This window comes from Vigna unguiculata, chromosome 1 (assembly GCF_004118075.2).
Source record: "Vigna unguiculata cultivar IT97K-499-35 chromosome 1, ASM411807v1, whole genome shotgun sequence".
Taxonomy (NCBI): domain Eukaryota; kingdom Viridiplantae; phylum Streptophyta; class Magnoliopsida; order Fabales; family Fabaceae; genus Vigna; species Vigna unguiculata.
The window spans coordinates 31,090,001-31,114,744 of record NC_040279.1 but is presented as its reverse complement, the minus strand read 5'-3'; the positions used below and the strand labels follow the sequence as shown (position 1 = coordinate 31,114,744).

The 24,744-nt window shown below is 32.0% G+C and overlaps 2 protein-coding genes across 2 annotated transcripts; one reads left to right on the top strand and one right to left on the bottom strand.

Annotated features, from left to right (window-relative positions):
• Positions 1 to 596: 596 nt before the first annotated feature.
• LOC114192304 (mitochondrial Rho GTPase 2-like) lies at positions 597 to 8,776 on the bottom strand. Its single transcript, XM_028081995.1, has 14 exons — positions 8,515 to 8,776; positions 8,118 to 8,250; positions 7,862 to 8,011; positions 6,953 to 7,129; positions 6,595 to 6,846; positions 5,425 to 5,493; positions 5,227 to 5,282; positions 3,667 to 3,748; positions 3,378 to 3,589; positions 3,175 to 3,244; positions 2,888 to 3,000; positions 1,256 to 1,406; positions 953 to 1,139; positions 597 to 812 (listed from the first exon to the last, which is right to left on the bottom strand). The coding sequence occupies exons 1-14, from the start codon at positions 8,718 to 8,720 to the stop codon at positions 739 to 741; spliced, it is 1,932 nt and encodes a 643-aa protein (XP_027937796.1). The 5' UTR covers positions 8,721 to 8,776; the 3' UTR covers positions 597 to 738.
• Positions 8,777 to 15,090: 6,314 nt separating this feature from the next.
• Positions 15,091 to 24,744, top strand: LOC114195765. The gene is made up of 5 exons (XM_028086251.1): positions 15,091 to 15,319; positions 15,584 to 15,655; positions 22,378 to 22,540; positions 24,135 to 24,224; positions 24,377 to 24,744. The coding sequence occupies exons 1-5, from the start codon at positions 15,218 to 15,220 to the stop codon at positions 24,532 to 24,534; spliced, it is 585 nt and encodes a 194-aa protein (XP_027942052.1). The 5' UTR covers positions 15,091 to 15,217; the 3' UTR covers positions 24,535 to 24,744.

Sequence of the window (24,744 nt, the reverse complement as noted above, 5' to 3'; positions counted from 1 at the left end):
GCTTTATCAAAATAAGAGTTTTATTTTTTTGCACTAGTTTTTCATTCCAAATCTCTATTACCTGTACCCTCAAATTAATTATTGTTTTTAATTTTATTCAATTTGCTCGCTCATTTTAAATATAATATACTCCTGTACTTATTTATTTAAATTAACCGTATAAGTTTCTTATAATAATTTCAAAATTTTCCTTTTGATCGTATTTTATAGTTTTAGCTAAACTATAGAATGTATAGGATCCTTCTTTAGTTAATTCACAAGCAACTTGGACACGTTAAATAAATTAAAATGAATTGGTGATTTATTAATTTTACTAAGTATGATTGTCAACCAAACAATTGAAAATAAATTAAATGTTACAATTTTTCACCGAACTTCACACGTACTTAAGTCAAAAAAAGGTTTCAAAATTAAATTATTTCATATTTGAAAAATAAAATAGGTACATGAAATATTTAATTCCAAACAAACTCCAAAAGAGAGAGATCAATAATTACATCAAATCAAAGTAATTTAACCATGAAATATACACAATAAAAATCAATTTGGAAAAAAGAACCAAAACCATGTTCAGTTAGCTATATAAGAAGCCGTTCTAGCAATAAAAATAAATGAAATTAGTAATACTATACATAAAATATAACTTGAGGTTAGCCAGTAAGATTAGTGTGCCCAATATTGAACACGAATTCAACAGTTAATTTAAGTCAGTTGGGTAAGTATAAAGTTTCTTGATGACTAACCAGAAGAATTCTTCTTCACTGCATATGCACGACATGCTGCCAAACCAACAAATGCCATTGCAGTCCCAACTGTATATTCAAGACAGACAGTTATTTAAAAATCAACAATTGAACAATACAAAAACAGATACTTTTGAAAACTTGTGATCTATGGCTTTATGACCCATGCAGCAAGTTCTAGTAGTGGAAGGTAGCCAAGAAAAACATACCTGAGGCAAATACAAGAGAGTGCTGAAGAAGCCGATGGTATTGTTTTCTTTTCTTGCCAATCTCAGTTTCAGGAATGCTTAAATGAGGGTGCTCAGCAGCATGGACAATCTTATTGTACACGTTACTTGAATCGCCTAATTTCATACTTACGTGAATAGATGCCTCTATTCCCAATTCCTGAGTAACCTGTAGCAAAATTAAATGGATGGTAGTAGCATCCTAAACTCGAAGGTTTAACTATGAAATAATACATAACGATAACACATTCAATTATGTCATAACACTGAATTGATATGCAATACCTTTACTGAATCTTGTACTGCCCTTGGGTATGGCGTTAAATCATCCTTAGCAGCAATAAGGAGACAAGGAACTCTATAACCGGTTAGATCTCCTTGTCTAGCAACCTTCTCAAGCAAATCTCTGGATTTCCTCCATGAAAGTTCATCTGAGCTGGAAAAAAAAGAAAAAGAAAGTACAAAACCAAGATACAGCAGCGTAATCCAAAAATAAACAATCAAATATGCAACTACGAGTTGCACTAGGTTAGTCAAATTAAGGAAAATTCCACCTAAGAATAGACGTGTAGCAGAACCTCAAAATCTATGGTGGTACTAATAAAAGTATCTAAGATCAATTTTTTTATAGTCTAACATGAACTTTTGACTTGAGAAAAGAGCCTTGCCTAAAAACATAAACAATGAAGTGAGTTTTTGGTTCCTGCTTTAAATATAGCATGTGTACAAATGGACTCGGAATAAATTTGCATCACAAGATATATTCATCCATAATATGAGCCATCTTTGTCAATCAATGAGCGCCTCTCTTTCCCCACCTCAATTCTCCCACCCACCATCTCTGTCTTCCACTCTCCATGATACCAGCCCACTGATAAACTCAGAAAATTATTACGATTCCTTCCAGAAAGATGGTGTTACTTTCTGGATTCCCTCCAAGCAAATGCATCAAGTGGCTAAAAGGCTGGCGTCTAAGTTTATATTCTAAATATGATATGTTGGCATGCACACACACAGACATATCGAGAGAGAGAGAGGATGGATCATGTTACTCCTAATGGCTCTAACAAGCAACTACTCATAACCATTAGATTAAGAAATAAGAAGTTTGAATAGGGAGTAACTCTTGATCAAGCTACTGCTAGAGTAACTTTAAAGAGTCACTCCTCATCTACACTTTTCATTTCCTCCTAATCAAATGGTTCTCATAAGTAACTCTTAAGACCATTAGATTAAGAGAAATGAAAATTAAGGATGAGGAGCAATTTTGTTAGAGTTACTTTGGAAATAACTCGATCTCTCCTCTAAATCATATTGGTTTTCATATTTTGTTAGAGTGGTGGGGATTTATATTGTGGCATCATTATACCTCAAATGATCAGATCAACAATAATTCTTTCGAGTGATTCATAGAAGTTGAGTATAAAAGCACAAACAAAAGAATATAAGTTAAATAGACAAGATGGACAAAGACCCAGCCTACAAACAGGGTAAGAAACTGGAAACTCCAGAAAGATGGTAGGGAGAGTGGAAGAGAGAAGGTGAATGTAAGCCACGAGAGTGAGAGAACAAAAAGGGGGCATGTGGGATTTTAATGAAATATGTTTTGATAATTTACCGTCTGTTTCTAATTAGTAAATAACATTCATATCGATAGCTAATAGGGTAATATACCATGAAAGGCAGATATTCAAGGGATCTAAGCAAGAACCAGATGTCAATGCAAGCAATATTGCACAAAACAAATTTAGGTAGTTAGTTTATGCATAAATACACTCGATACCAACATCTCTTCAATGCATCATTTTAATTTACTGCTCATAAATATGCTGATTACAGAAAAACACGGTGTGAAACACCAATCTAATAATTTAAATGTCCCAAAGCATGATCACACAAACACACTTCGCACCGTACCTGTCATACACAAAAACAGCAACATCACATGCTGCCAAATAGTCCTTATTTGACAAAACATTTGATACGTTACTCTCTGGTATCTCCCGCAACACAAGAGTTTTTCTGGCTCCCTGTATAGCAGAAGCAAACACTGGGATCATGAGAAAATAGACTGCATATTGTACCCAATTTCCCCCACAACATCTATGTGACTCCTATATTTACTAGCAAAGCATGAGATAAGGACAATATCATTTTTCAAAATCATTTAAATAACGGTAATGTTGTGACATCATGATACTCACCCCAATCAATTCAATGGCATTTACGGCAAACCTTTCAACTGTTGATGGTGTATAATTGTTTGAGAACGGCCTGTGAAAATGGAGCTAATTGTTTCTTAGAAGGAAAACAGATATAAACAGTAGGAGAGAATGAAATTCACTAACTCATGGATCAAAATATATTTAAAGACACGCTGACTATGGTGATTGGTTCAGAAGCACACCTTCCCAATAATGAATCCAACAGAGCAGACTTCCCAGAACTTTTAGAACCAAAAACATAGCATTGGAACACATTCCTTTCTGTTGATTGCTTCTTGCGATCTACTGCTCTTCTGCGAGTAACACGGAGAGCTGCCTCAGGATTACCACTATATCCAATGTAAATCAAATTAGCCAGGCTACATGGTGGATCAAGTAATGTCATAAGGGCCCACTGCATCATACAATTCAAGAGATATATCAATAACTAACTCATTCTGAAGAATAAACAACAGTATATATTATCCCCACCTGTGATTGGAATCCATTAAGGGATATGTAACCCATGTCATTCATCTCAGCAGAATCCTTATACAGCGCATCATTCCAAGGACTGCAATCACAACCATGTACCAAACCTAAGATGGACGACATCAAGTGGAAAAACTAACTATAATAATTTCAAGAGTATCACAATTGAAATAGGAAACAAAGTGAATAATATACAAAGTACATACCCCCTTTGAACAGTAGATAAAATTAAAAATCAATACTACTATCAGATATGCTTCAGCTGAAAAATTGTAAAATAGTAATTTTTCCAAAGGTAACACTGTCTTTTATAGGATTGTGAAAAAAACATCTATTTTTTGAGCTCTCATAACGCAGAAATAAATAGGTGTTTCGTGCTGCACAAACATAGACTTTTTGGCAAGGAGTAGTCAAAGCAATCTTTTAAACAGAGAATTATTGTCAAACACAGAATATCCTGAATTTTAGTGATGTCTCCAATATACTGATTGCTTCAATTAGTCTAGATAATGTCTGGATGAACTTCTTTTTAAACACTTATAAGAGAAGAAAATAAAAATATCAAATGAAGTGAACTTTTCTCATAAGCTAAAATCAACTTATGCACTTAAGTTTTATAGAAGTTTTCTCATCTGACTTCCCCAAAGCTAAGATGCTTAAGTTGATTTCAACTATTGGGATTAGTTATTATTTTCTGTTTCTAAAAGTGTTTATAAAAAATTTTGTGTAATTGGCACCCTAATTACATTTCTAAGCTTTTTGATATGCCAAACTTGGTTTCTATCAAATGACATACATATCTTTAAAGCAAACCTATGAAGCTCGGACATATCTCTCAAATGATGTATTTCTGTGTCCAGCATTTATCAGACACCAAGACGTGTACAATAGTTATACACCACGTACGTATTGATCAGGTTTCTAAGTCAAAAGAAATTTTTTGTCTCTAACATAATTTTGACATGTTTCCAACACAATATTAACAAGGATAAATACAATGATTTTTTAAAACCTATAAAATTATAAACTTATTACATAAGTTTCTATTATTATTATAGAAATAAGGAACAAATCTTATATAATCATATAAGTATTATTCAGAACGTTTTTATTTAATCCCCTCATGTCATATCTTCATATAATGTGGAATTTTTTAAAATTGTTAAGCATAAGACAACATCATCAGTCACATCTTACTTGCGGAATTGCACAAAATCTATAACCAATACCTATAAAGGGATAACAAGAGGCAGGTCATTTAAGACTTAACCTGAACATTTGCAGGAAACAAGTCTACTAATTCTCAGTGAGCCTATTTATAAAGGATATTATCTTCTCTTAGCAATGATTACTCAGTTTTGTTGCACCTATAACTTATCTTAAAAATTTAGTCAACCAAATCTAGAGTTATACATCCACAATAAGAAAAAGTAATTTAGTTATGCAGACTAAATATGACATTAATGAGATGCGGGTTATAGAAGGGACAATCAAAAGATGAGTTCACCTTTTATTTTTCTATACAGAGAAAGTTTAGGATGAGGGGGTTAGCAAACTCACCTTTCTGGAGCAGTACAAAATAACTTATCAATTTCAGCAGGCCGTAGGGCTCGATCCTGGAGAGTATCAAGGTTCAAAGAAGTAAATAGAGAAAATGTATATTAGATTTGGAATACCACCTAAAAAGAACACAGAGTGAAGGGGGTCGAAACGCATAATAGAAATCAAGAAAGTGATAAGAAAACCATTACTACATACTTTATCTGAATCTAACAGTCGAAAGATACCATTTAGAAACTCTACAGCTTCACCTGTCAGCTCCACACTCTGTAAGATTATGTTGTACAAAAGTTAATACTTCGTACCATTTTAAATTTTAACAAGAAAATTAAAATAACTTCACAACAATTGGTGATGAATTGATGACCTATACAATGTCAGGAAATGCACTAATTGGGAAAAAAATGCATATTATCATGCTGTGTCTTTTTCGTCTTCATAAACCATTTGACTCAACAAAAATGTATCATAAAATCAATAGCAACAAATATCATCATCTCTCTCCATCTCAGTATCAAGCAACATGGAATAAAAGCATCCCCTCAGTTCCATTTTACCTAACTTTTAAGTTCAACAAAACAGTAATTACTATTTTCTCAAATATACCCTCATCTTTACCAATCCTTAATTATTCTACACACCTATAAAAAAATGAGAGAGGTAATGGTAGAAAGAGTTTCAGAGTAATTAATGTGATCTTGAACTTAACAAGTGACCAATAAATAGAAACAAATTCTCCAAAAATCTAACACCTAAAAAGAAATGGAGTGAGCAACTGAGATAACATATAAAAGAGATAAGCGGCATAATTAGGAAAATAAAAATAATTCTAGTACATATATGAGTAAAGCAATTGAAGCAATTGTATTTCTTAATATGTGAGCTATAACATTAAAAACCAAATATAAAGAAAAATTGGGAGAATGCTATATTAACAACAACAAACTAATTGCAAATCCAAAATTCTAAATAGCCATATGTATACAAGAGGAATGCTGGCAGATAAGGAAAGATCTGGACAATAACAATGTCTCAACATATAATGGTCATTTTTAAGAGCAAATTTAAAATCCATACTTCACTTCTGCAATTCACCAATCCCGGAGGCATGCGTTTTCACAACTAGTATATGCAAAACCTACCTGTGAATAGCTGAAATTGCAGTCAACAAATAAGTGTAACCTAAATGTAAAATTCTACTCTTCCAAATTCAACAACCACACGTATTTTCTATTATTGTTAATACCAATACTGAATAATGTACGGTCAATTTGTTGTATCGCTACTTCAGCCTCTTCAATTTAAACCACAGTCAGGTAGACATAAAGGTGGAATTTTGACAGTAATATAACAAAGAAACTGTGTCACCTGATCCAAAGCACGCTTGGCCGGAACAGGAAGGAAATCATCCTTCAGTTTCAAATTATTATCATATCCAAAGTTTCTTAGAACAGCCCATAATGTCTCTGGACGCCCTTTTTTGAGGAACATATTATGAACACAAACAAATCCTGGAAAAGTAAGACCAAGTGAGTTGACCCCTTCTGGTACTTTCTGCTGTACAACTGATTTGATTCCAGCTATTTCAGATGATTGCAATGGTACATTGAAACATCTAACCTGTTGGTATATTTGCATGCTTTGAATAAATGGCCACAATGAAAATAATAAATATTCAAACGCAAAAGAGGAAATTTGAAAAAAAAAATATAAATACAACAATAACCTGAAAATCATTTAGTTCTGCTTCATTGAGGGCTTCATCCATGTCACGATCACAAAGAACAAATATTCTTCTCAATGCCCTAACACATCGATCTGTTAAAGCTTGACTTTCAATATTATACAATGGATCTACTGGATGCAGTACCGCTTTTTGAGCAAAATAAAAAACTTCAGGGACCTGAAATATTAGAATTAACATTAAATTCAGGCACTTATATTTTGCAAACAATGATGACAATATTATCAAGATCGTGTCCTTATATATAAATTAACTGCAATATTACATAGACTCGTGAATTTCTTACTTTACACTTGAGTTAAGCTATATTCGATAAAGTTTTCCCATAAACATTTGTAGGAAAAAGAAAATAAGAGAAAAAAAATGAAATAAGCTTATCACATGAACTAAAATGTTTGTGTACAAGTTAAAATCAGCTCTTTGTAGAAGCTAAAATCATTTAACTTTTCCAAAATGTTGATTTTAATTTATACACAAACTAATTTTAGTTTATAAGGAAAACTTATTTCATTTTTCCTTTTAATTTTTTTTTTCTCTTACAAGAGCTTCTAGAAAAGCTTATCCAGACATGGTAATGGATCTAAAGGAGAAATGAGAACTCATTTAGCTGGATTTTTTTTTCCGTCTTTTGCACTATTTGTATTTGATGAATTAGTAGACTTCAATAAAACATAGCTTTTATTTTAGCACAAGGGAAATGCAATAGAAACTATATTTATTTACAATATACTGCTGTAAATTGTAACGAATGGACGTGATACAATCTATAGTAGCATCGACCGATATTTGAGCAAGAAAATAAGATAGAATCCTGTTTTCTTATATACAGGATAAAATGTCTATGAATAATTCAGCATCACCAGGAACAAATAATGCAGAGAAGTAAAATACCTGGTATTGCGTAGCAGCAGAGCACTCAATGCATGTGACAATTTCCTTGAACTGTTGCAGTAGCTGTGTCATGAGGCGCTCCAAGCTCACTTGCTGGCTTTCATCCCTAAGATCCAGCTTGCAACCAACCACAATTACAGGCACCTTCACCTACATCAATGCATCACCAAAAAAATCAACAACAATAAACAAATTATCACTATTTGTTTACCACTCGTACTTCGTTCCTCGTTGAAAAATGGAAAAAGCCACCAACCTCCAACTTATGCAGTTCCGGGAACCAGTAAGAACTCAACCGAGAAAACGAAGCCGTGTCGTTGCAAGCATAGGTTAAAACCACAACATTAGCTCTTTTCAACTCTTCGTTACGCTTGCTTTGTTTGTCCAAGCTACACACAACAAAAACGCGCGTTCATTCGGAGCATAATCAAACACTTCAAATCTAGAGGGATCACGGCGAATAAGATAGAAATAACATGCATAACGTAGAACGAACGAAGTTCAGTAAAAAAATGCGATTCAGCTATCGCGCCTTTAATTGATCAATTATTTCGTAAAATACGGATTGCGTCGACAAAAAAAAAAAAATCGATGAAACTAATGCGTGGAATTAATTTTGGAAAGTTACGGAACTGAAAGAGAAGAAGGAGGACCTGGAAGATGTATCAATGACGGTAAGCGGAACCTTATCGGGGAACAAATCAGGGGGCAATAGAGTGGGCGGAATAACCGGCGTAATGGACTCGGCAAATGACTCCGTCGCGATGGCAGCTATCAGGCTCGATTTTCCGGTGGCGCGGTCGCCGGTAACCACTACTCGAACTCCACTGCGACCGCTGAAGCTTGACTGATTTGCCATTGATACGATGCCTGATATCAGACCAGGAACGACGGGAAATAATCAAAGCACAGATAGGTAGAGTTTCGGGTTTAATTGCTTGTAAATGTTGGTTAATTTTAAAATTTATTAATTAATTATAAAATAGTTATTTTTAAGATAATTTATACTAAAATAGTTTAATTATTCAGTTTATCAGTTATATAAAGACCACCTTTACTTTAATCTTTATACTGATTAATATTATTTATTATTTGTATATACTATTTTTAGCATTGTTTTGTTGTTATCAGTTTAGGTGATAAAAAAAAATTAAATTACATTTGTAGGAAATAAAAAAAATTAAAACGATATGGGTAAGAATTAAAATAAATAATTTTAAAATATAAGAAACAAAATGTTAAACTTCAATGACTATAAAGATTAAATGAGTAACTAAACGTCTACAAATTAATAACTTGTTATACATCGTCTTTTGCAATTGAATAACGATATAGATTATTTTATATAATTAGACTTTTTCTTCTTAACACGACGACTATTTATGAATTCAAATAAGAAATAAATATGTATTATTACGGAATAATAATGAAGCTCTATATTAAAAGATAGTTTAAATTCGATGGAAACGCGCCCTCTTAATATAATTAAATTATTATAAGTGAGAAATTATAATTAAATGATATATATGGTATATTTTAATTAAGTTTTTAAAATAAATTAAAGAAAGTAAGAATTAAGTTACTTTTATTACAATGAGTATTATCTAATTTTTTGTAAGTTTAATTGTGTCACATTAATTTTTTATGCATTTTGCAATTTTTGTTTAGGTTAAACATGTAAACATTGAAGTAAAAATGAGTTAAATTATGTAAATAACTCAAATACGCTGAAATGCGTTTAAAACTTCAAATAAACTTAAAAATAATGGTTAAAATAACTAAATACACACATTTTCAAAATTGAGAAAATAAATTAATTTAAAGTTTAATAGATAGATTATTTCTAAATTTCACATAAAATTAAGGGATAAAAACATATATAACATATTTAACTTTTTTATTTTAATAAGACACTTTCATGAATAGTTTATTTTATTACTATAAAAAGTATATAATCTTAAGACAGACAAATATTTTTTTTTTAATTTTTATGATTTAGGATTTCATTTTTTGAAATCTTAAATTTTATATCCTAACAACATATTTTAATGGGTTCTTATAAAATTTAAATCTTTACGTTTACGTGAAGGGACCTCAGACTTTAATTTCCCTGTATTAATATATTTTTATAAAATTAATCATTTATTGATTAAATTACTAAAAGCGTCATTTATCTTTTATATATTATTCAGCTTGATTTCTCATGCTTTAAAATTTTTATTTCAATTCTGTATCTTTTTAAATTACATTAAATCATTTTTTGCCACAATTAATGATAAGTTTTAACATGTGAATTTGGTAAAGGAAAAATTGGAAAGAGGAAGATTTTTTGAGGACTTATGGTTTATTTTATTTCGTTAATAACTTGTGCAGGAAATTTGTTTTTTACGGGTTTTTATCTTTAGTTTCAGTAAAATTTGAAATTAGTTATCTTTAAAAATACGTGAATTTAGTTTTTTTTTACCAAATTTTGTTAAGTTTATATGATGTTTCAAACGCATTTCATAATAGTATTTGAATTGTTTACACTGTTTGACACATTTTCGCTTCAATGTTAACTCAAATATTATCATAAAATGCGTTTAAAATGTCAAATAAATTTAATAAAATTTGATAAAAATAACTAAATTCACGCATTTCTAAAAATAAAAGACTAAATTGATATAAAATTTCAAAAATTAATTAATTCCAAAATTTATTAAAACTTGAGGAATAAAAAATATATTTAATCTTATATTATATTATATTATGTTTACCGATCATGTCATACTTACTTCTCTTGAATCTTAAATGTGTGGTGTAACATAACAACAAAGCCTAATTGTAAAACATAGGAAAGATTATAGAATTTTCAATAGTTGAAATCCGAAACCAAAATCAAACGCTAAATGTCAGGAAAAAAATGCAATTAAGCTAATCTAGTTATAAGTAATTCGTCACAAAAATCATCTTTGCTAAAAAAACATGAAGGCAAAGAAATTTATGGAAAGTTACTTAAGTGTGTTTTTAAACAAAAATAATTAAAGCTCTTATTTAAAAAAAATATTAATAAACATATTTGAAGGTGCAGAATTAACTTTTAAAAATTCATCACTAAACGAAAATTATATAGATATTTCGTGACATGATATATTGTTCATGCATAGAATGAAAAAATAATCTACGTAAAGTTAAACATATTTATGACTATCAAATATTTAATATTATTCTTATGTTTGTTTGTAGTTCTTTATAAAAAGAAAAATATCATTTGCATAAATTAAAACAAATTTTGGATCGATGATGATTAAAAAGAGACACCGTGAGCATAAGAACCTGCCAACTAAAGCCAAACAAATAAATTATGATCGTATGGATGATGACGCTAGTTGGTGAAATGCATATTAAATACATTTAATGCACTCTAGGCATTTTTTTATATTTGTTAAATTTCAAATCAAATAATCCAAAAATATCTATAATATTCAAGAATAGATGGAGGAGAATACTTTATACTAACATCAACTACTTTCATTTGAGGGTTAAATGGAAAAAAATAAAAAATAAGTTAAAGGATGAAATACAAGTAATTGATGTGAAAAATCGTCAAAGTTAAAATATATGGATAAAGATTTTTCTCTCTCTATATATATATATTTACTGTTGTTAACGGTAGAAAAATAGTCAAAGTTACTATTTTATGAAAGTTTCACAAGTATTCATACAAAAAGATAATAAAAATCATCAACAAGCTCTCTTTTAAAACCAAGTTTTACTAAAGTGTCTCTTATGCTATCTATGTGACATTCAAGTATATCATCTTTTATTTATTTAGGAAGTGTAGAACACTAAAAAAATGGTTAAATATGTTTTTGATCCCTTAAGTTGTAGTGAAATTTGAAATTAATCTCTTTTCAAAATCTTTGATCAATTTAGTTTTTCATTTTTTTAAATGCGTGAATTTAGTTATCTTAACCAAATTTTGTTATGTTTACATGACGTTTCAAGCGCATCTCATGATAGTATTTGAATTGTTTACACCGTTTGACACATTTTCACTTTAATGTTAACTCAAATATTATCATAAAATGCGTTTAAAATGTCAAATAAATTTAACAAGTTTGATAAGAATGACTAAATCGACGCATTTATAAAAATGAAAGACTAAATTGGTATAAAATTTCGAAAATGAACTAATTACAAAATTCATTGAAACTTGAGGGATCAAAAACATATTTAACCCATAAAAAATTATTGCTTAAAAGTAAAATATTTTCATGTAATAATAAAAAATACTTATTTAAACAAGTTTGCATCTTAATACAACTTAGAAGTTAACTTAAACATAATAAACAAAGCAGTACAAAAATATAATGTTTTTCTTTCCCATTCTTATAGAAAATAAAACGTTATCTTCAACCATGACCTCTTTTTGGATATTTTTATACTAAAAATATGATGTTAAAATTTTTACTTACGTGAATAATATTTTTTTTATTACATGCTTACTTCTTTAAACTACTTATCTTTATGAGATTTGAATAAGTAGACTAAAGATGTTCTCAAATTGTAAGATTAAAAGAATCAATTTTAATTTGAAAAAGATAACAAAATTATCCAAAATTATATATATTTATTTATTTTTCCTCTAAGATTTGTTTCATTGACCATCGTGTTCTATGTGGGGTTAATATTAAATGAGGGCATTTAAAAAAATCATCATTGATTTGCAATGTTAGGGAAGACTAATCCTCCATATTAAACCTAATTGTAGGTTAGTTATTATTTATTTATAAAGTTTTGGTTTTGCAAAGTTCGGTTGCCATAACTGCTTTTGTGCAGTGTTGAATTTTGTTGCCTGGTGTCAACTCATGATAAGATTAGAGTTTTGGTGACCTAAATCACTTGAGTTTGGGTATATACAATCTACTTCGTTTGGTTTCTGATACATAACCTACATGTATCTAGCTTTCTCAACATTCTTCACCAGAAAAATTAAGAACATTGCTTCACCAACCATAATCTGCCACATTAAATACAACATGTCTAATAATAAATTTATAAAAAATGTTTCTCCTTTTTTCTTTATTTTTTTCTGGTTTCTTCTCAACTACTCATTAATCGCATTCATAACCTGCTTCAAACAAATCCTGCACACATTAAACAAGTCGAAATAATAAACAACAAAAGATTATTAAGATTGACTTTTGTTTGAATTAGTATTGTATGTTAGTTTGTATCAGAAGCATGAGTCCCACCACATGTCATCATCCTCAATCATTGTAATCACTTTCGTGTTTTGTTTACAGAAAAAAAAAAGGTTAAATTATAACCAAAAGAAACATAATCTTTTTTTGTTTAAAATCTTAAAAATATGGTTCCATTACTTTAGACGACAGTTTTCGTCATCCATGGTAATCTATAGTATACATTGGTATAAAACTCGAGCTATTTTAATTTTTCCCTCACAACTTATTTTTCCGTTATATTTTTTATAAAAAATATACAGAAAACGATATTGTTACCTACCTAATTTTATTATATTTTAGTTAATTTGTTTAAAAATTTTGCGCAGTCTTTATAACAAAAAAATATAATAATTTTATATTAGAATTTTGATTTAAAAAATAAATTTTAATTTTGAGATTTTGGATTGACGCTGTTAATTGAAGAAATTTATCCATACACTTCCTAAAATCGTAAATCATTAAAGTGTTGTGATAAAGTGATGAAGATTGTTTCTTTCAAATGTTGGAATGGTTTGGTAAGGTGGTTAAGAATAGTTGCTATAATTATATAGCTTCCACATATGTAGATAGAATAAGGGTTAGGAAAGAACCGTTTTGTTCCCATTTTGAGAATTTAAGCTTAGAAGATTGATTAAACCAATTGACAATGATTATTGTATTACCATAAGTATATATTATTAGAACAAATTTACATCATTAAAAAAAATAATCCAATTGAGGTTTTGACCAAAATAAATAAACAAAAGAGCATGGAGCAAGTGTTACTAACCGCAATCACACGCAGCTTCAACAACACCAAAATAGATGAAGGGGTTTACCGAACTCAACCTAAGTCCTACACTCATCATGGTCTCTATTTGTACTTGCTTTCTTTCATCTAGTTCTATAATATTAAATTAAATACTCATATTTTTATATATCTGATAATAGAAAATGACACTTAATATTCATTTTAGTTTATAAATATACATAAGTTCACTTTTTTTAATGAAATGATATTCCTTTCTTTTACTTTATTTAGAAGTTACATATTATAATAAAAAGTTAACAAAAAAGTATGAAACTTAGCATATTACATTTACATATTTTTTGTAAATGAAAAAATAAACCATTTAACTGCCACAAAATTACTTATAATGTTATTAATAACTATTGCGAAAATTATTATGTAAAATAGAGGATACTGAGATCTAATTCAGCATTATCAAATAACCTCTGTGTCAAGTAAATGTAATTTTCTCTTTATTCTATGTATGCTTATGCAAATCTCGTATATCTTTTATCAGAGTAAATATTATTTCAATTTGATAAAGTCGTTATGAATAATATTTTTTTAAGTATTTAAGATTATTATAACTTTAAAATTTAAAATGATGAATTAAATTAGGACAAATTCATGTATATATATATATATATATATATATATATATATATATATATATTGATGCATACACTTCTTTTTAATTTATTATATTCAACGCTTTACACGCATGTCTCTCATTTCTAGAGTACGAGATCAAATGATTTCAAAAGATAACATAAAGTAAACAAGAAAAGAGTGCGAAAAGCAACATAAAGAATAATCACTGGAGCATATGTGTGGGGAGAATTACTTTTCAAGAAACAATCATCTTTTTTTCTAAAGTTCTTCCATGAGTGTGATTAGTAATCAGTTATTTCTTTAAACTAAGTTAATATATACATTCACGAATTAGGAATGTTGATTAATTTACAGTTCTTGCTTTTTATTTTGCATTTATTAAGAAAGACTTTAATCCAAGGAAATATATTACAGTGACGGAGAAAAGTAAAAACTTTCTCTAAAAGATCGTTATTTTCTATATTTTTATGGATGAAAACTATTTTTCAACGATAAAAAAAATTCTATTTAAAAGATAATTATTTTTTGTATTTGTGATCGATGTGGACCCTGAATATGAAAACTAATCAATTGAGAACTTTTTTGTGAAAGATGATTTTTTTTTTCTGCAGTCACTGACACGCAAGTTATTTTAGTTGAGTTGCAGGTCGGAAGTTGGAGTTTAAAAAGCTTCTCTCTCCCTCTCTCACATTCCAGTGTAAGATTCATCAAAATCATTATCACTGTAATCTTTTCTCTGTTCCTCTCATGGCTTCTCTTCATGATGATGGTGAAGTTGGTTTCGAAGAAGGAAAGCTCTTGCTACCCTCTAATGTTCTGGACGAGGCATGTGACTCAAATAACAACAAGGTTAACACTAATAGTACCTTAGTTTCTCTTCTTTCTTTCATCACTTTGTTTCCTTCAACACCACTTTCTCTACCTGTTTCAATTCCAAACAAGCATCTGGGTCGCTTCATTATAATTTGAGATTCATTTCTCTCCACATTTCTGGGTTTTTTTATTGAACCGATATAATGCATTTGATTTCTCTGATTGGATTTGATGTAGAGTTTTGATAAATAACAACATATTATTCTTCGACTAATTTGTGTTATCTGAACTTTCATATAGATTCATAAGAGGAGTCACCAGAAACACCAGCAACCAAGTTATCACAGATATCAAAGGGAAACACAGTCACAGGTACTGTTCTATGTAATTCTGTTAATCACTCTCCCTGCCTCTGGTTGTGGTCACAAACAAAAAAGGTGCAATATTTGCGTATTTGTGGTAGGTAGAATATAAATATATCCTTTTATTTTAGTTAGGTTTAGGTATTAATCAGGGTGCAGTTTTAGTAATATGCACTTTAAGGATAGATATATGAGATGACAGAAATTCCAAAAATGCGTTAGGCGCTTTATTAATAAGTGAAACTACCGAATGAGAAAGTAAAAGTAGTTTTATTTAATCATTATGGGAACCTCTTGTTAAGATTTGAATTTGGCATATCTGTGACTTTCACTTTTGTATAAGGAAATTTAGCAGCTAGGTGTTAGTGGGAATAAAAAGATATGCTTTTGCACTTGAACTGTTAGATCCTTTGCTGCACAGAGTTTTCTTTTGGAACAAAAGGGTCTTTAGATGCATGCTTCTGATATATATTCCTGGTCTTTTTACTTTGTTAAATTTTTGTTTTGTCCTAGTCTTCTGGGTAACATTCTTTTGAGTTGAGAACAGCAAAAAGACCAGAAATAAAGCAGATCCTAGTTTTAATTTATGGCGTGGCTCAAAGTTCAGCAATAAAGGGATGAAAGTTAACTTGTCAATTGAAAACTGTCTCAATCTAGCTAGTGAGTCTGGTTTAGTTTTAAAAATTGAAAAGGTGAAGCATCTATATATACTATATTAAACAGAACTGTGCTATAGTTAGATAACATTGAGTGGCTTGTTAGAAAAGTTGCAAAGCTTGCAATATGAAATTAGACATGTCATGACGCATGCCTCGTTTCTGATGGGGAAAACAACAACAAACAATATACCAGAGAATGCAGCGGATATAATTTCCCCTAACTTGCAAGAATCTATGAGGAGCAATAATCAAAGAGCAGCAATAATAAATCACCAAAAGCACAAATAAAGGCACCAAGATTTTTAACGTGGAAAACCCCTCAAATCAAGGGTAAAAACCACGAGTCGTCCAGACCAAAGAAATAGCTCCACTGTGATCAACAAGAGTACAAAAGAGTCTCAATCAATAGCACAAATTAGTGCCAACACCCAACCAAATAACAAAGCAACAAAGCTTTCAAATAGAGAAGAACAAGAGAGGAAAACCTCTACAAATCACTGCTGCAGTGCGAAATTAATATCTCCCAACTCAGACCTCGTATCAAAGATCCGACCGGTCAGAATGAAGAGCAATGAGTTCCGAACCTGCTGTAAAAATTTCAGCCCGATCCAACGGTGAACGAATCCGCAGCGCCGAATTTACTGCGACAGCTCTATGAAAAACGTGAACAGAATTTTCCCTCTACCTCTCCCTCTATGTGTTAGGGCTTTCAGTGTATTCTTACTCTATTGTTCTGCCTCTCTCTTTATTTTATAGCCTCCTCTCCACTAGGTTTAAGTGAGACATGGGCTTCTCAAATTTTGGGCCTTTTCTCCACATAGGAAGGGAGCCCAATACCCAACAAATCTCCCCCTCACAACTATGTGGAGATAACCGCCAAACCGGCGATCTCACAACAAACTTCAAACTTTCCTCTTGGCAATGCTTTAGTCATCATATCAGCACCATTATCATCTGTATGAACCTTTTTCAACTCCAACAACTTAGCATCCAAAGCATCACGTATCCAATGATACCTCACATCAATATGTTTGGATCTAGAATGAAAAGTTGGATTCTTACCAAGATGGATAGCACTTTGGCTATCAACAAACAATGAATAGTTATCTTGCCTAAAACCAAGCTCCTGCAAGAATTTCTTCAACCATAACACCTCCTTGCATGCTTCAGTAATAGCAATGAACTCTGCTTCTGTAGTAGACAACGCTACACACCTTTGTAGTCTTGATTGCCAAGCCACAGCTCCCCCTGCAAACTTTATCAAATAGCCCGAAGTGGACTTTCTGGAATCAATATCCCCAGCCAAATCTGAGTCTGAGTAACCCATCAAAGTAGGTTTATCACCTCCAAAACAAAGCTTCATATCAACTGTACCATGAAGATACCTCAAAATCCATTTCACAGCATTCCAATGCTCTCTACCTGGGTTTGACAAAAATCGACTAACTGTACCAACAGCATGTGCAATATCTGGTCTTGTACACACCATCGCATACATCAAACTGCCCACCGCAGATGCATAAGGAACTCTACTCATATTGGTCTTCTCAACTTCATTTGAAGGACTCTGTTTAACACTCAGTTTAAAATGAGTAGCAAGAGGAGTACTCACAGCTTTAGCATTTTCCATCTGGAATCTCTGCAACACCTTCCTAATGTATTGCTCTTGTGATAGATAAATCTTCTTTTCTCTCCTATCACGTGAGATATGTATGCCAAGAATCCTTTTAGCAGCTCCCAAGTCTTTCATGGCAAAAGACTCGCCAAGTGTCTTCTTTAACCTGTCAATTTTGGAAATATCTTTTCCAACAATAAGCATGTCATCAACATATAATAACAGGATAATAAAGTCATCATTAGAAAAACTTTTAACAAAGACACAATGATCAGAAGTAGTCTTCATGTAACCCTGCTCACACATAAAAGACTCAAACTTCTTATACCACTGCCTTGGAGCCTGCTTCAAACCGTATAGACTCTTCCTTAGTCTACACACATAATCTTCCTTGCCTTTAATAAGAAAACCATCAGGTTGCTTCATGTATATCTCTTCCTCCAAATTACCATGAAGGAAAGCTGTCTTCACATCCATCTGCTCAACCTCCAAATCAAGAGTAGCAGCTAAACTTAGCACAGTTCTGATGGATGACATTTTCACCACAGGTGAGAAAATCTCATTGAAATCAACACCCTTTTTCTGTCTGAAACCTTTCACCACTAATCTGGCCTTGTACCTTGGAAGCGTAGAATTTGAATCTTGTTTCACCCTGAAAATCCACCTAGTTTCCAATGCCCTTTTGCCCTTAGGCAATTTCACCAAGTCGTAAGTGTGATTATCATGCAAAGATTTCATCTCATCTTGCATTGCATCCAGCCACTGTTTCTTCTCTTCACTATCCAAAGCCTCTTCAAAACACTCAGGTTCTCCACCGTCAGTCAAGGTTATGTACTCATCACAGGAATACCTTGTAGAAGGTTGTTTTTGTCTATTAGACCTCCTGAGTTGGACTTGAGGTGATTCAGGTATATCACCAAGATCGTCATCATCATCATGTTCCTCTTGAGCATCATCAATTGGAACCTCTACTCCACTTCCAAACTGTTGATCATCAACATCACCATGTTGCTCATTGTCTTGAGCTTCCGTTTCAACATTCTCCAAATTGTGAGCGGGCAACCTCATCGGATTACCATCAGTGAGATTACTATCTTTCTCGGGTGTGGTCTTCTCCACCTTATCAATGTCTTCAATGGTCTGGTCTTCCATGAATTGTACATCACGACTTCTAACAAGCTTCTTCTCAACAGGATCATAAAACCTGTAGCCAAATTCATCCTCACCATAGCCAATAAAGATACATTGCCTTGTCTTTTTATCTAACTTGGATCTTTCATCCTTAGGAACATGAACAAATGCCCTGCAACCAAAGACACGCAAATGATCATAGCTAACATTCTTACCAAACCAAATTTTGTCTGGCACCTCAGTATTCAAAGCAACTGCGGGACTGAGATTAATGACATGCACAGCTGCAAGCAATGCCTCTCCCCAAAAGTGCTTAGGCAACTTTGCTTCCGAAAGCATACATGTAACCCTTTCAACCAAGGTCCTGTTCATCCTCTCCGCTAGACCATTCAACTGAGGAGTTTTAGGAGGAGTCTTCTCGTGTCTAATACCATGCTGCCTGCAATAAACATCAAAAGGTCCACGGTACTCACCACCATTATCACTACGGATGCATTTCAGCTTCTTGCCTGATTGCCTCTCAACCATAGCATGAAATTTCTTGAACTTTTCAAGTACTTGACCTTTCCGCTGAAGAGCATAGACCCATAGCTTCCTGGAACAATCATCAATAAAAGTAACAAAGTAAAGTGCACCACTAAATGACTTTACCTTTAATGGGCCACAAACGTCAGAATGCACCAATTCAAGCAATTCTGACTTCCTTGAGGGTGGATGCTTCTTAAAAGATACTCTGGTTTGTTTACCAGCCATGCAATGAGAACATTTCTCCAATTCTGCATTTCTCAATTCCATAAGCACATCCTTTTTAGCTAAGCAGTTAAGCCCTTTCTCACTTATATGACCAAGCCTCCGGTGCCACAAAGATGCCTCCATATACATAGCATTCACACTGTCTTTAGCAACCAAAGCTTTAGTCCAGTACAATTTAGATTGTTTCTCCCCTCTGGCCATAACCAAGTTACCTTTAGTGAGCTTCCATTTACTAGAACCAAAGTGATTGTCATAACCACAATCATCAAGCAACTGCACAGAGATTAAATTAAAACGGACATCCGGAGCATGTTTGACTCCTTTAAGCAACAACTGCACTCCCATGTTGGTTTGCAGGCAAACATCACCAACACCAATCACTTTAGACTCACCATCATTACCCATCTTCAACACTCCAAAATCACCAGAAGTGTAAGATGTGAAGAAATCCTTCCTAGGTGTAACATGCAGTGTAGCACCACTATCAATAATCCACATGCTCTCATCAGATACAAGATTAACGGACTCAAAGTCACGAAGAAGAACAAGATCACCATCTGTAGCAGTAGTGACACGATCATCATCATGATCATTCTCTCTCTGTTTGCCCTTCTTGTCTTTGTTCTCCTTTTTCCACTTAAAACAGTATTTCTGAATGTGCCCAGTTTTATGACAAAAATGGCACTCTAAATTCTTGTATCTTGACTTGGACTTGCTCCTACTCTTCTCTCTACCACCTTTATGTTCCTTTTTATGACTTCTCCCCCTAGCTTCTGTAACAAGCATCTCAGACTGAGATGAAGAACCATGTGCCTTCCTTCTCATCTCTTCATTAAGAGCACCGCTCTTTGCCATCTGAAAAGAAACAACACCATTCGAGGCAGAGTTTGTAATTGAAACCCGAAATACCTCCCAAGACTCTGGTAGAGTATTAAGCAACCATAATCCCATAACTTCGTCATCAAACTTTATGCCCATTCCTGACAATTGATCTAGGAGCCCTTGAAACTCATTTAAGTGATCAGAAATAGAAGAATTCTCCCTGTACCTCAAATTCATCAAGCAATTTAACAAATACAATTTATTATTGCCCGACTTAGAGGCATACAAAGACTCAATCTTCTCCCACAAAGCTCTGGCATGTGTCTCATTAGCAATATGATTATAAACATTATCTTCAACATATTGCCGAATAAAACCACATACCTGTTGGTGCTCAAAGTCCCATTCTTCTTCAGACATAGAATCTGGCTTCTGTGTAGTAAAGACCGGAAGATGCAATTTCTTAACAAATAATAAATCTTTCATCTTGCCCTTCCACAAATGATAATTTGTACCATTCAAAGCAACCATCTTTGCATTTGCCTCCATCATTCAAGCAAGTAAATATAGCCCAACCAAGAGCTCTGATGCCACTCTGATGGGGAAAACAACAACAAACAATATACCAGAGAATGCAGCGGATATAATTTCCCCTAACTTGCAAGAATCTATGAGGAGCAATAATCAAAGAGCAGCAATAATAAATCACCAAAAGCACAAATAAAGGCACCAAGATTTTTAACGTGGAAAACCCCTCAAATCAAGGGTAAAAACCACGAGTCGTCCAGACCAAAGAAATAGCTCCACTGTGATCAACAAGAGTACAAAAGAGTCTCAATCAATAGCACAAATTAGTGCCAACACCCAACCAAATAACAAAGCAACAAAGCTTTCAAATAGAGAAGAACAAGAGAGGAAAACCTCTACAAATCACTGCTGCAGTGCGAAATTAATATCTCCCAACTCAGACCTCGTATCAAAGATCCGACCGGTCAGAATGAAGAGCAATGAGTTCCGAACCTGCTGTAAAAATTTCAGCCCGATCCAACGGTGAACGAATCCGCAGCGCCGAATTTACTGCGACAGCTCTATGAAAAACGTGAACAGAATTTTCCCTCTACCTCTCCCTCTATGTGTTAGGGCTTTCAGTGTATTCTTACTCTATTGTTCTGCCTCTCTCTTTATTTTATAGCCTCCTCTCCACTAGGTTTAAGTGAGACATGGGCTTCTCAAATTTTGGGCCTTTTCTCCACATAGGAAGGGAGCCCAATACCCAACAGTTTCTCACATTCATACATAACCAAGGTGCAGTGACATAAGAAAGAATGTGGATTGATGGTTTAAATAAAGAGTGTGTAATGTCAGGGTTTCTTAGTTCTTGACACAGAGGCTATTTGATAAGCAATCTGCAAATTCTTTATTTATATTTTGAAACGTTGAAACGTTGAAACTTTCATTTGTTCTTCATTCAAACCTGTATATTTTAATTCTTTAACTCCCAATTGCCTTAAAAAAAATGGTGGAGTGTTTAATTGTAACTTCCACTGTGTCAATGTGTGGTATATCGGGAATTCTGCTATAAATAGGCTTATAGCAGTTAATGAATACGGCGGAGGCAGAGTGAAATGTTACTGTTATGTAATTAATGTAGTTGTTTATGAACAGAGACTTTATCTGGTGAATAGTTTAATTGTTTCTTCACCATTTTCATTTTGATGTATCTGAAATTGAAAAATGTTATGTTTACTTCAGCGTTCAAAATTTACTGCAAGATCATCATCATATCAAAGGCCTAAACATGCCACAGGTGGACCTGGAATGCAAGCTGTTTTCTTAGTTTCGGGACAAGGATCATGTGGTGGTACTGGGGTGTTCTTGCCTCAAAAAGCAGGCACAAAATCAACTAGAAAACCAGGTTTGCTTTTGCATTTGAAGTTGAACTTTTTAGTTTGAAGCTTTTGTTTATAGACTGTCATAGCAAAAATTTCATAAATGAAGGTTATCCTTTTGTACAAACCAATCCTAATACAACCAACCAAATTAAATTATTCCTCATTACTCTCTTGTACTGAAAAAAATCAACCCAATCCGTACACAAACTTAGTAGATATATTAAATAGGGTTTTAGTCTAGCAAAAATATCTAGTTCTTTATAACATGACTAATCGAAGTTTAAATTTATGTTTGATTATTTAAGTTTTTTAGAGTATATTTTTCAAAACACACTGATATTTTGATAAACCTTTTTTTATAAATTTTGACAATTTTTTTTTATATATCAAATATTTCTTTTAAGTTATATTAATTTTTTTTTTCATCTAATGAAGTGTTATTATGTTAACATTGTCAAAAATTTGTTAAAAGATATTTTGTTAGAAAATAATTTTTGTTTTTCAAGAGAAAGTAAAACTTGGGTAGGATAAAAAAAAGATAAATAGTTAGTTTTATTCGTAAAAGTGTGAATTGGAATCTATTTTCAACTCCTGAAAGTAAAACAAAAAAAAAATCTAAAAAATAACATTAAAAGTTAAAATATGTTTCAATTTACTCCTCTTGTTAATTTGATAGTTATCTGAAATATTGTGGGTCTACGTGATAGTTGACTTTGTATACATAAATGACACATGAGAGTTTAGTCTAGTGGTCCGAAGTGAAAGTTAACTTTATTTTTACTTTTTAAATACTCGTGACGTGTTTTTTTCTTTTAATCTAGAGTCTTTAAATTTAATAATTTAATTTCGTATTAATCCTTGAAAATGCTTTCGAAATTTCAATTAAGTCTCACATTATATATAAATTATTGGTAAAAGCATTATCATTTTGCTTCACTTAATTTCTACTTCTTTTTTTTCTTTCACAGACTTTGTGAATCCATCTTAATGACTATATAAAATTTGAATACTCATAGAATTAAATATAACTTTTAAGATATGCTTTTACATATCACAAGCGCTTAAGAACATGTTCTAAAAATTTTATAACATATAAGTTAAAAATTTGATGCATTTTGGTTTGAAATCTTAGCAGTTGACGTATTGCATTTAATCAATAATTGCTACTATATGTAATTGCATATAAAATAGTTTATAATATTTGAAATTATATACACACCATACGACTTTAACATCTATTATATGACTTTTTTAAATTTTAACTTTGAATGAACAAATTACAACAATTTCTTAAGCATAGCAAACGATATCATCACAATCACTTTCAATAAATATATATCGTCAAAGGAATAAAAAATAATAATAAATATTTAAAAGAGTATCTCAAAATTAAGCCTTGAGTTTGGGACTCAACACGCCTTGAAATTTATTTAAATTTTAAATAATCAACTTGATGAAAAGATGGACAAGACTAATGTGAATAAACAGGCCTTTTTGGAGTAAAGCTAAAACGTAAATTTTAATTTTGCCATGCAATTTGTCTAGTTTTGGTGAAAAATATTCATAATTAGAATTTACATTAAAATAATTGACCTCACTATTAATATTGTTTTGCAGCATGTGCTCCAGTCCTCCTTCCAGCTCGAGTAGTTCAAGCCCTAAATCTAAAAGTGCACCAATTAGGCATGCAGATTTCACCTTCTCAAGGTCTCATATTTAACCCTTATTTAAGAAAAAACATATATAATTTTACATATCATATTCTAATATCTTAAGTTAAAATATTTAACGAATATTTTCATGACATGATATTTATTCTTATACCATATATAAAATGAATGCTCCATAATGTCATGCAGGTCCCAAATATGGGCAAAGAAACGGAGAAGTGTACAGAAGTGAGTCAACAAAGAAGAAAAGTTATGAAAAAGAGGGTATGAAGCAATGCAGTGTTATTATATCTCAGAGTCAAAGTTGTTCTCCTGATATATTTCTTCCAAAGGAATGGACATACTAATTAACTAGATCTTCATTTGTTCAATGCAAGCCAAAAACACACAAGGAGATCATATTGTAAATGCTTTGCATGCAGTGAGTTAGAAACAAGATCCCTTCATAAATCCGGGTGTTATTACATTCTTTGTGCTGCTGTTATGTTCATTATACAAGCTCTCACCATGTAATGATTGTTTATTTATAATAAATAAAAAAAGCACAAAGGTTCCGG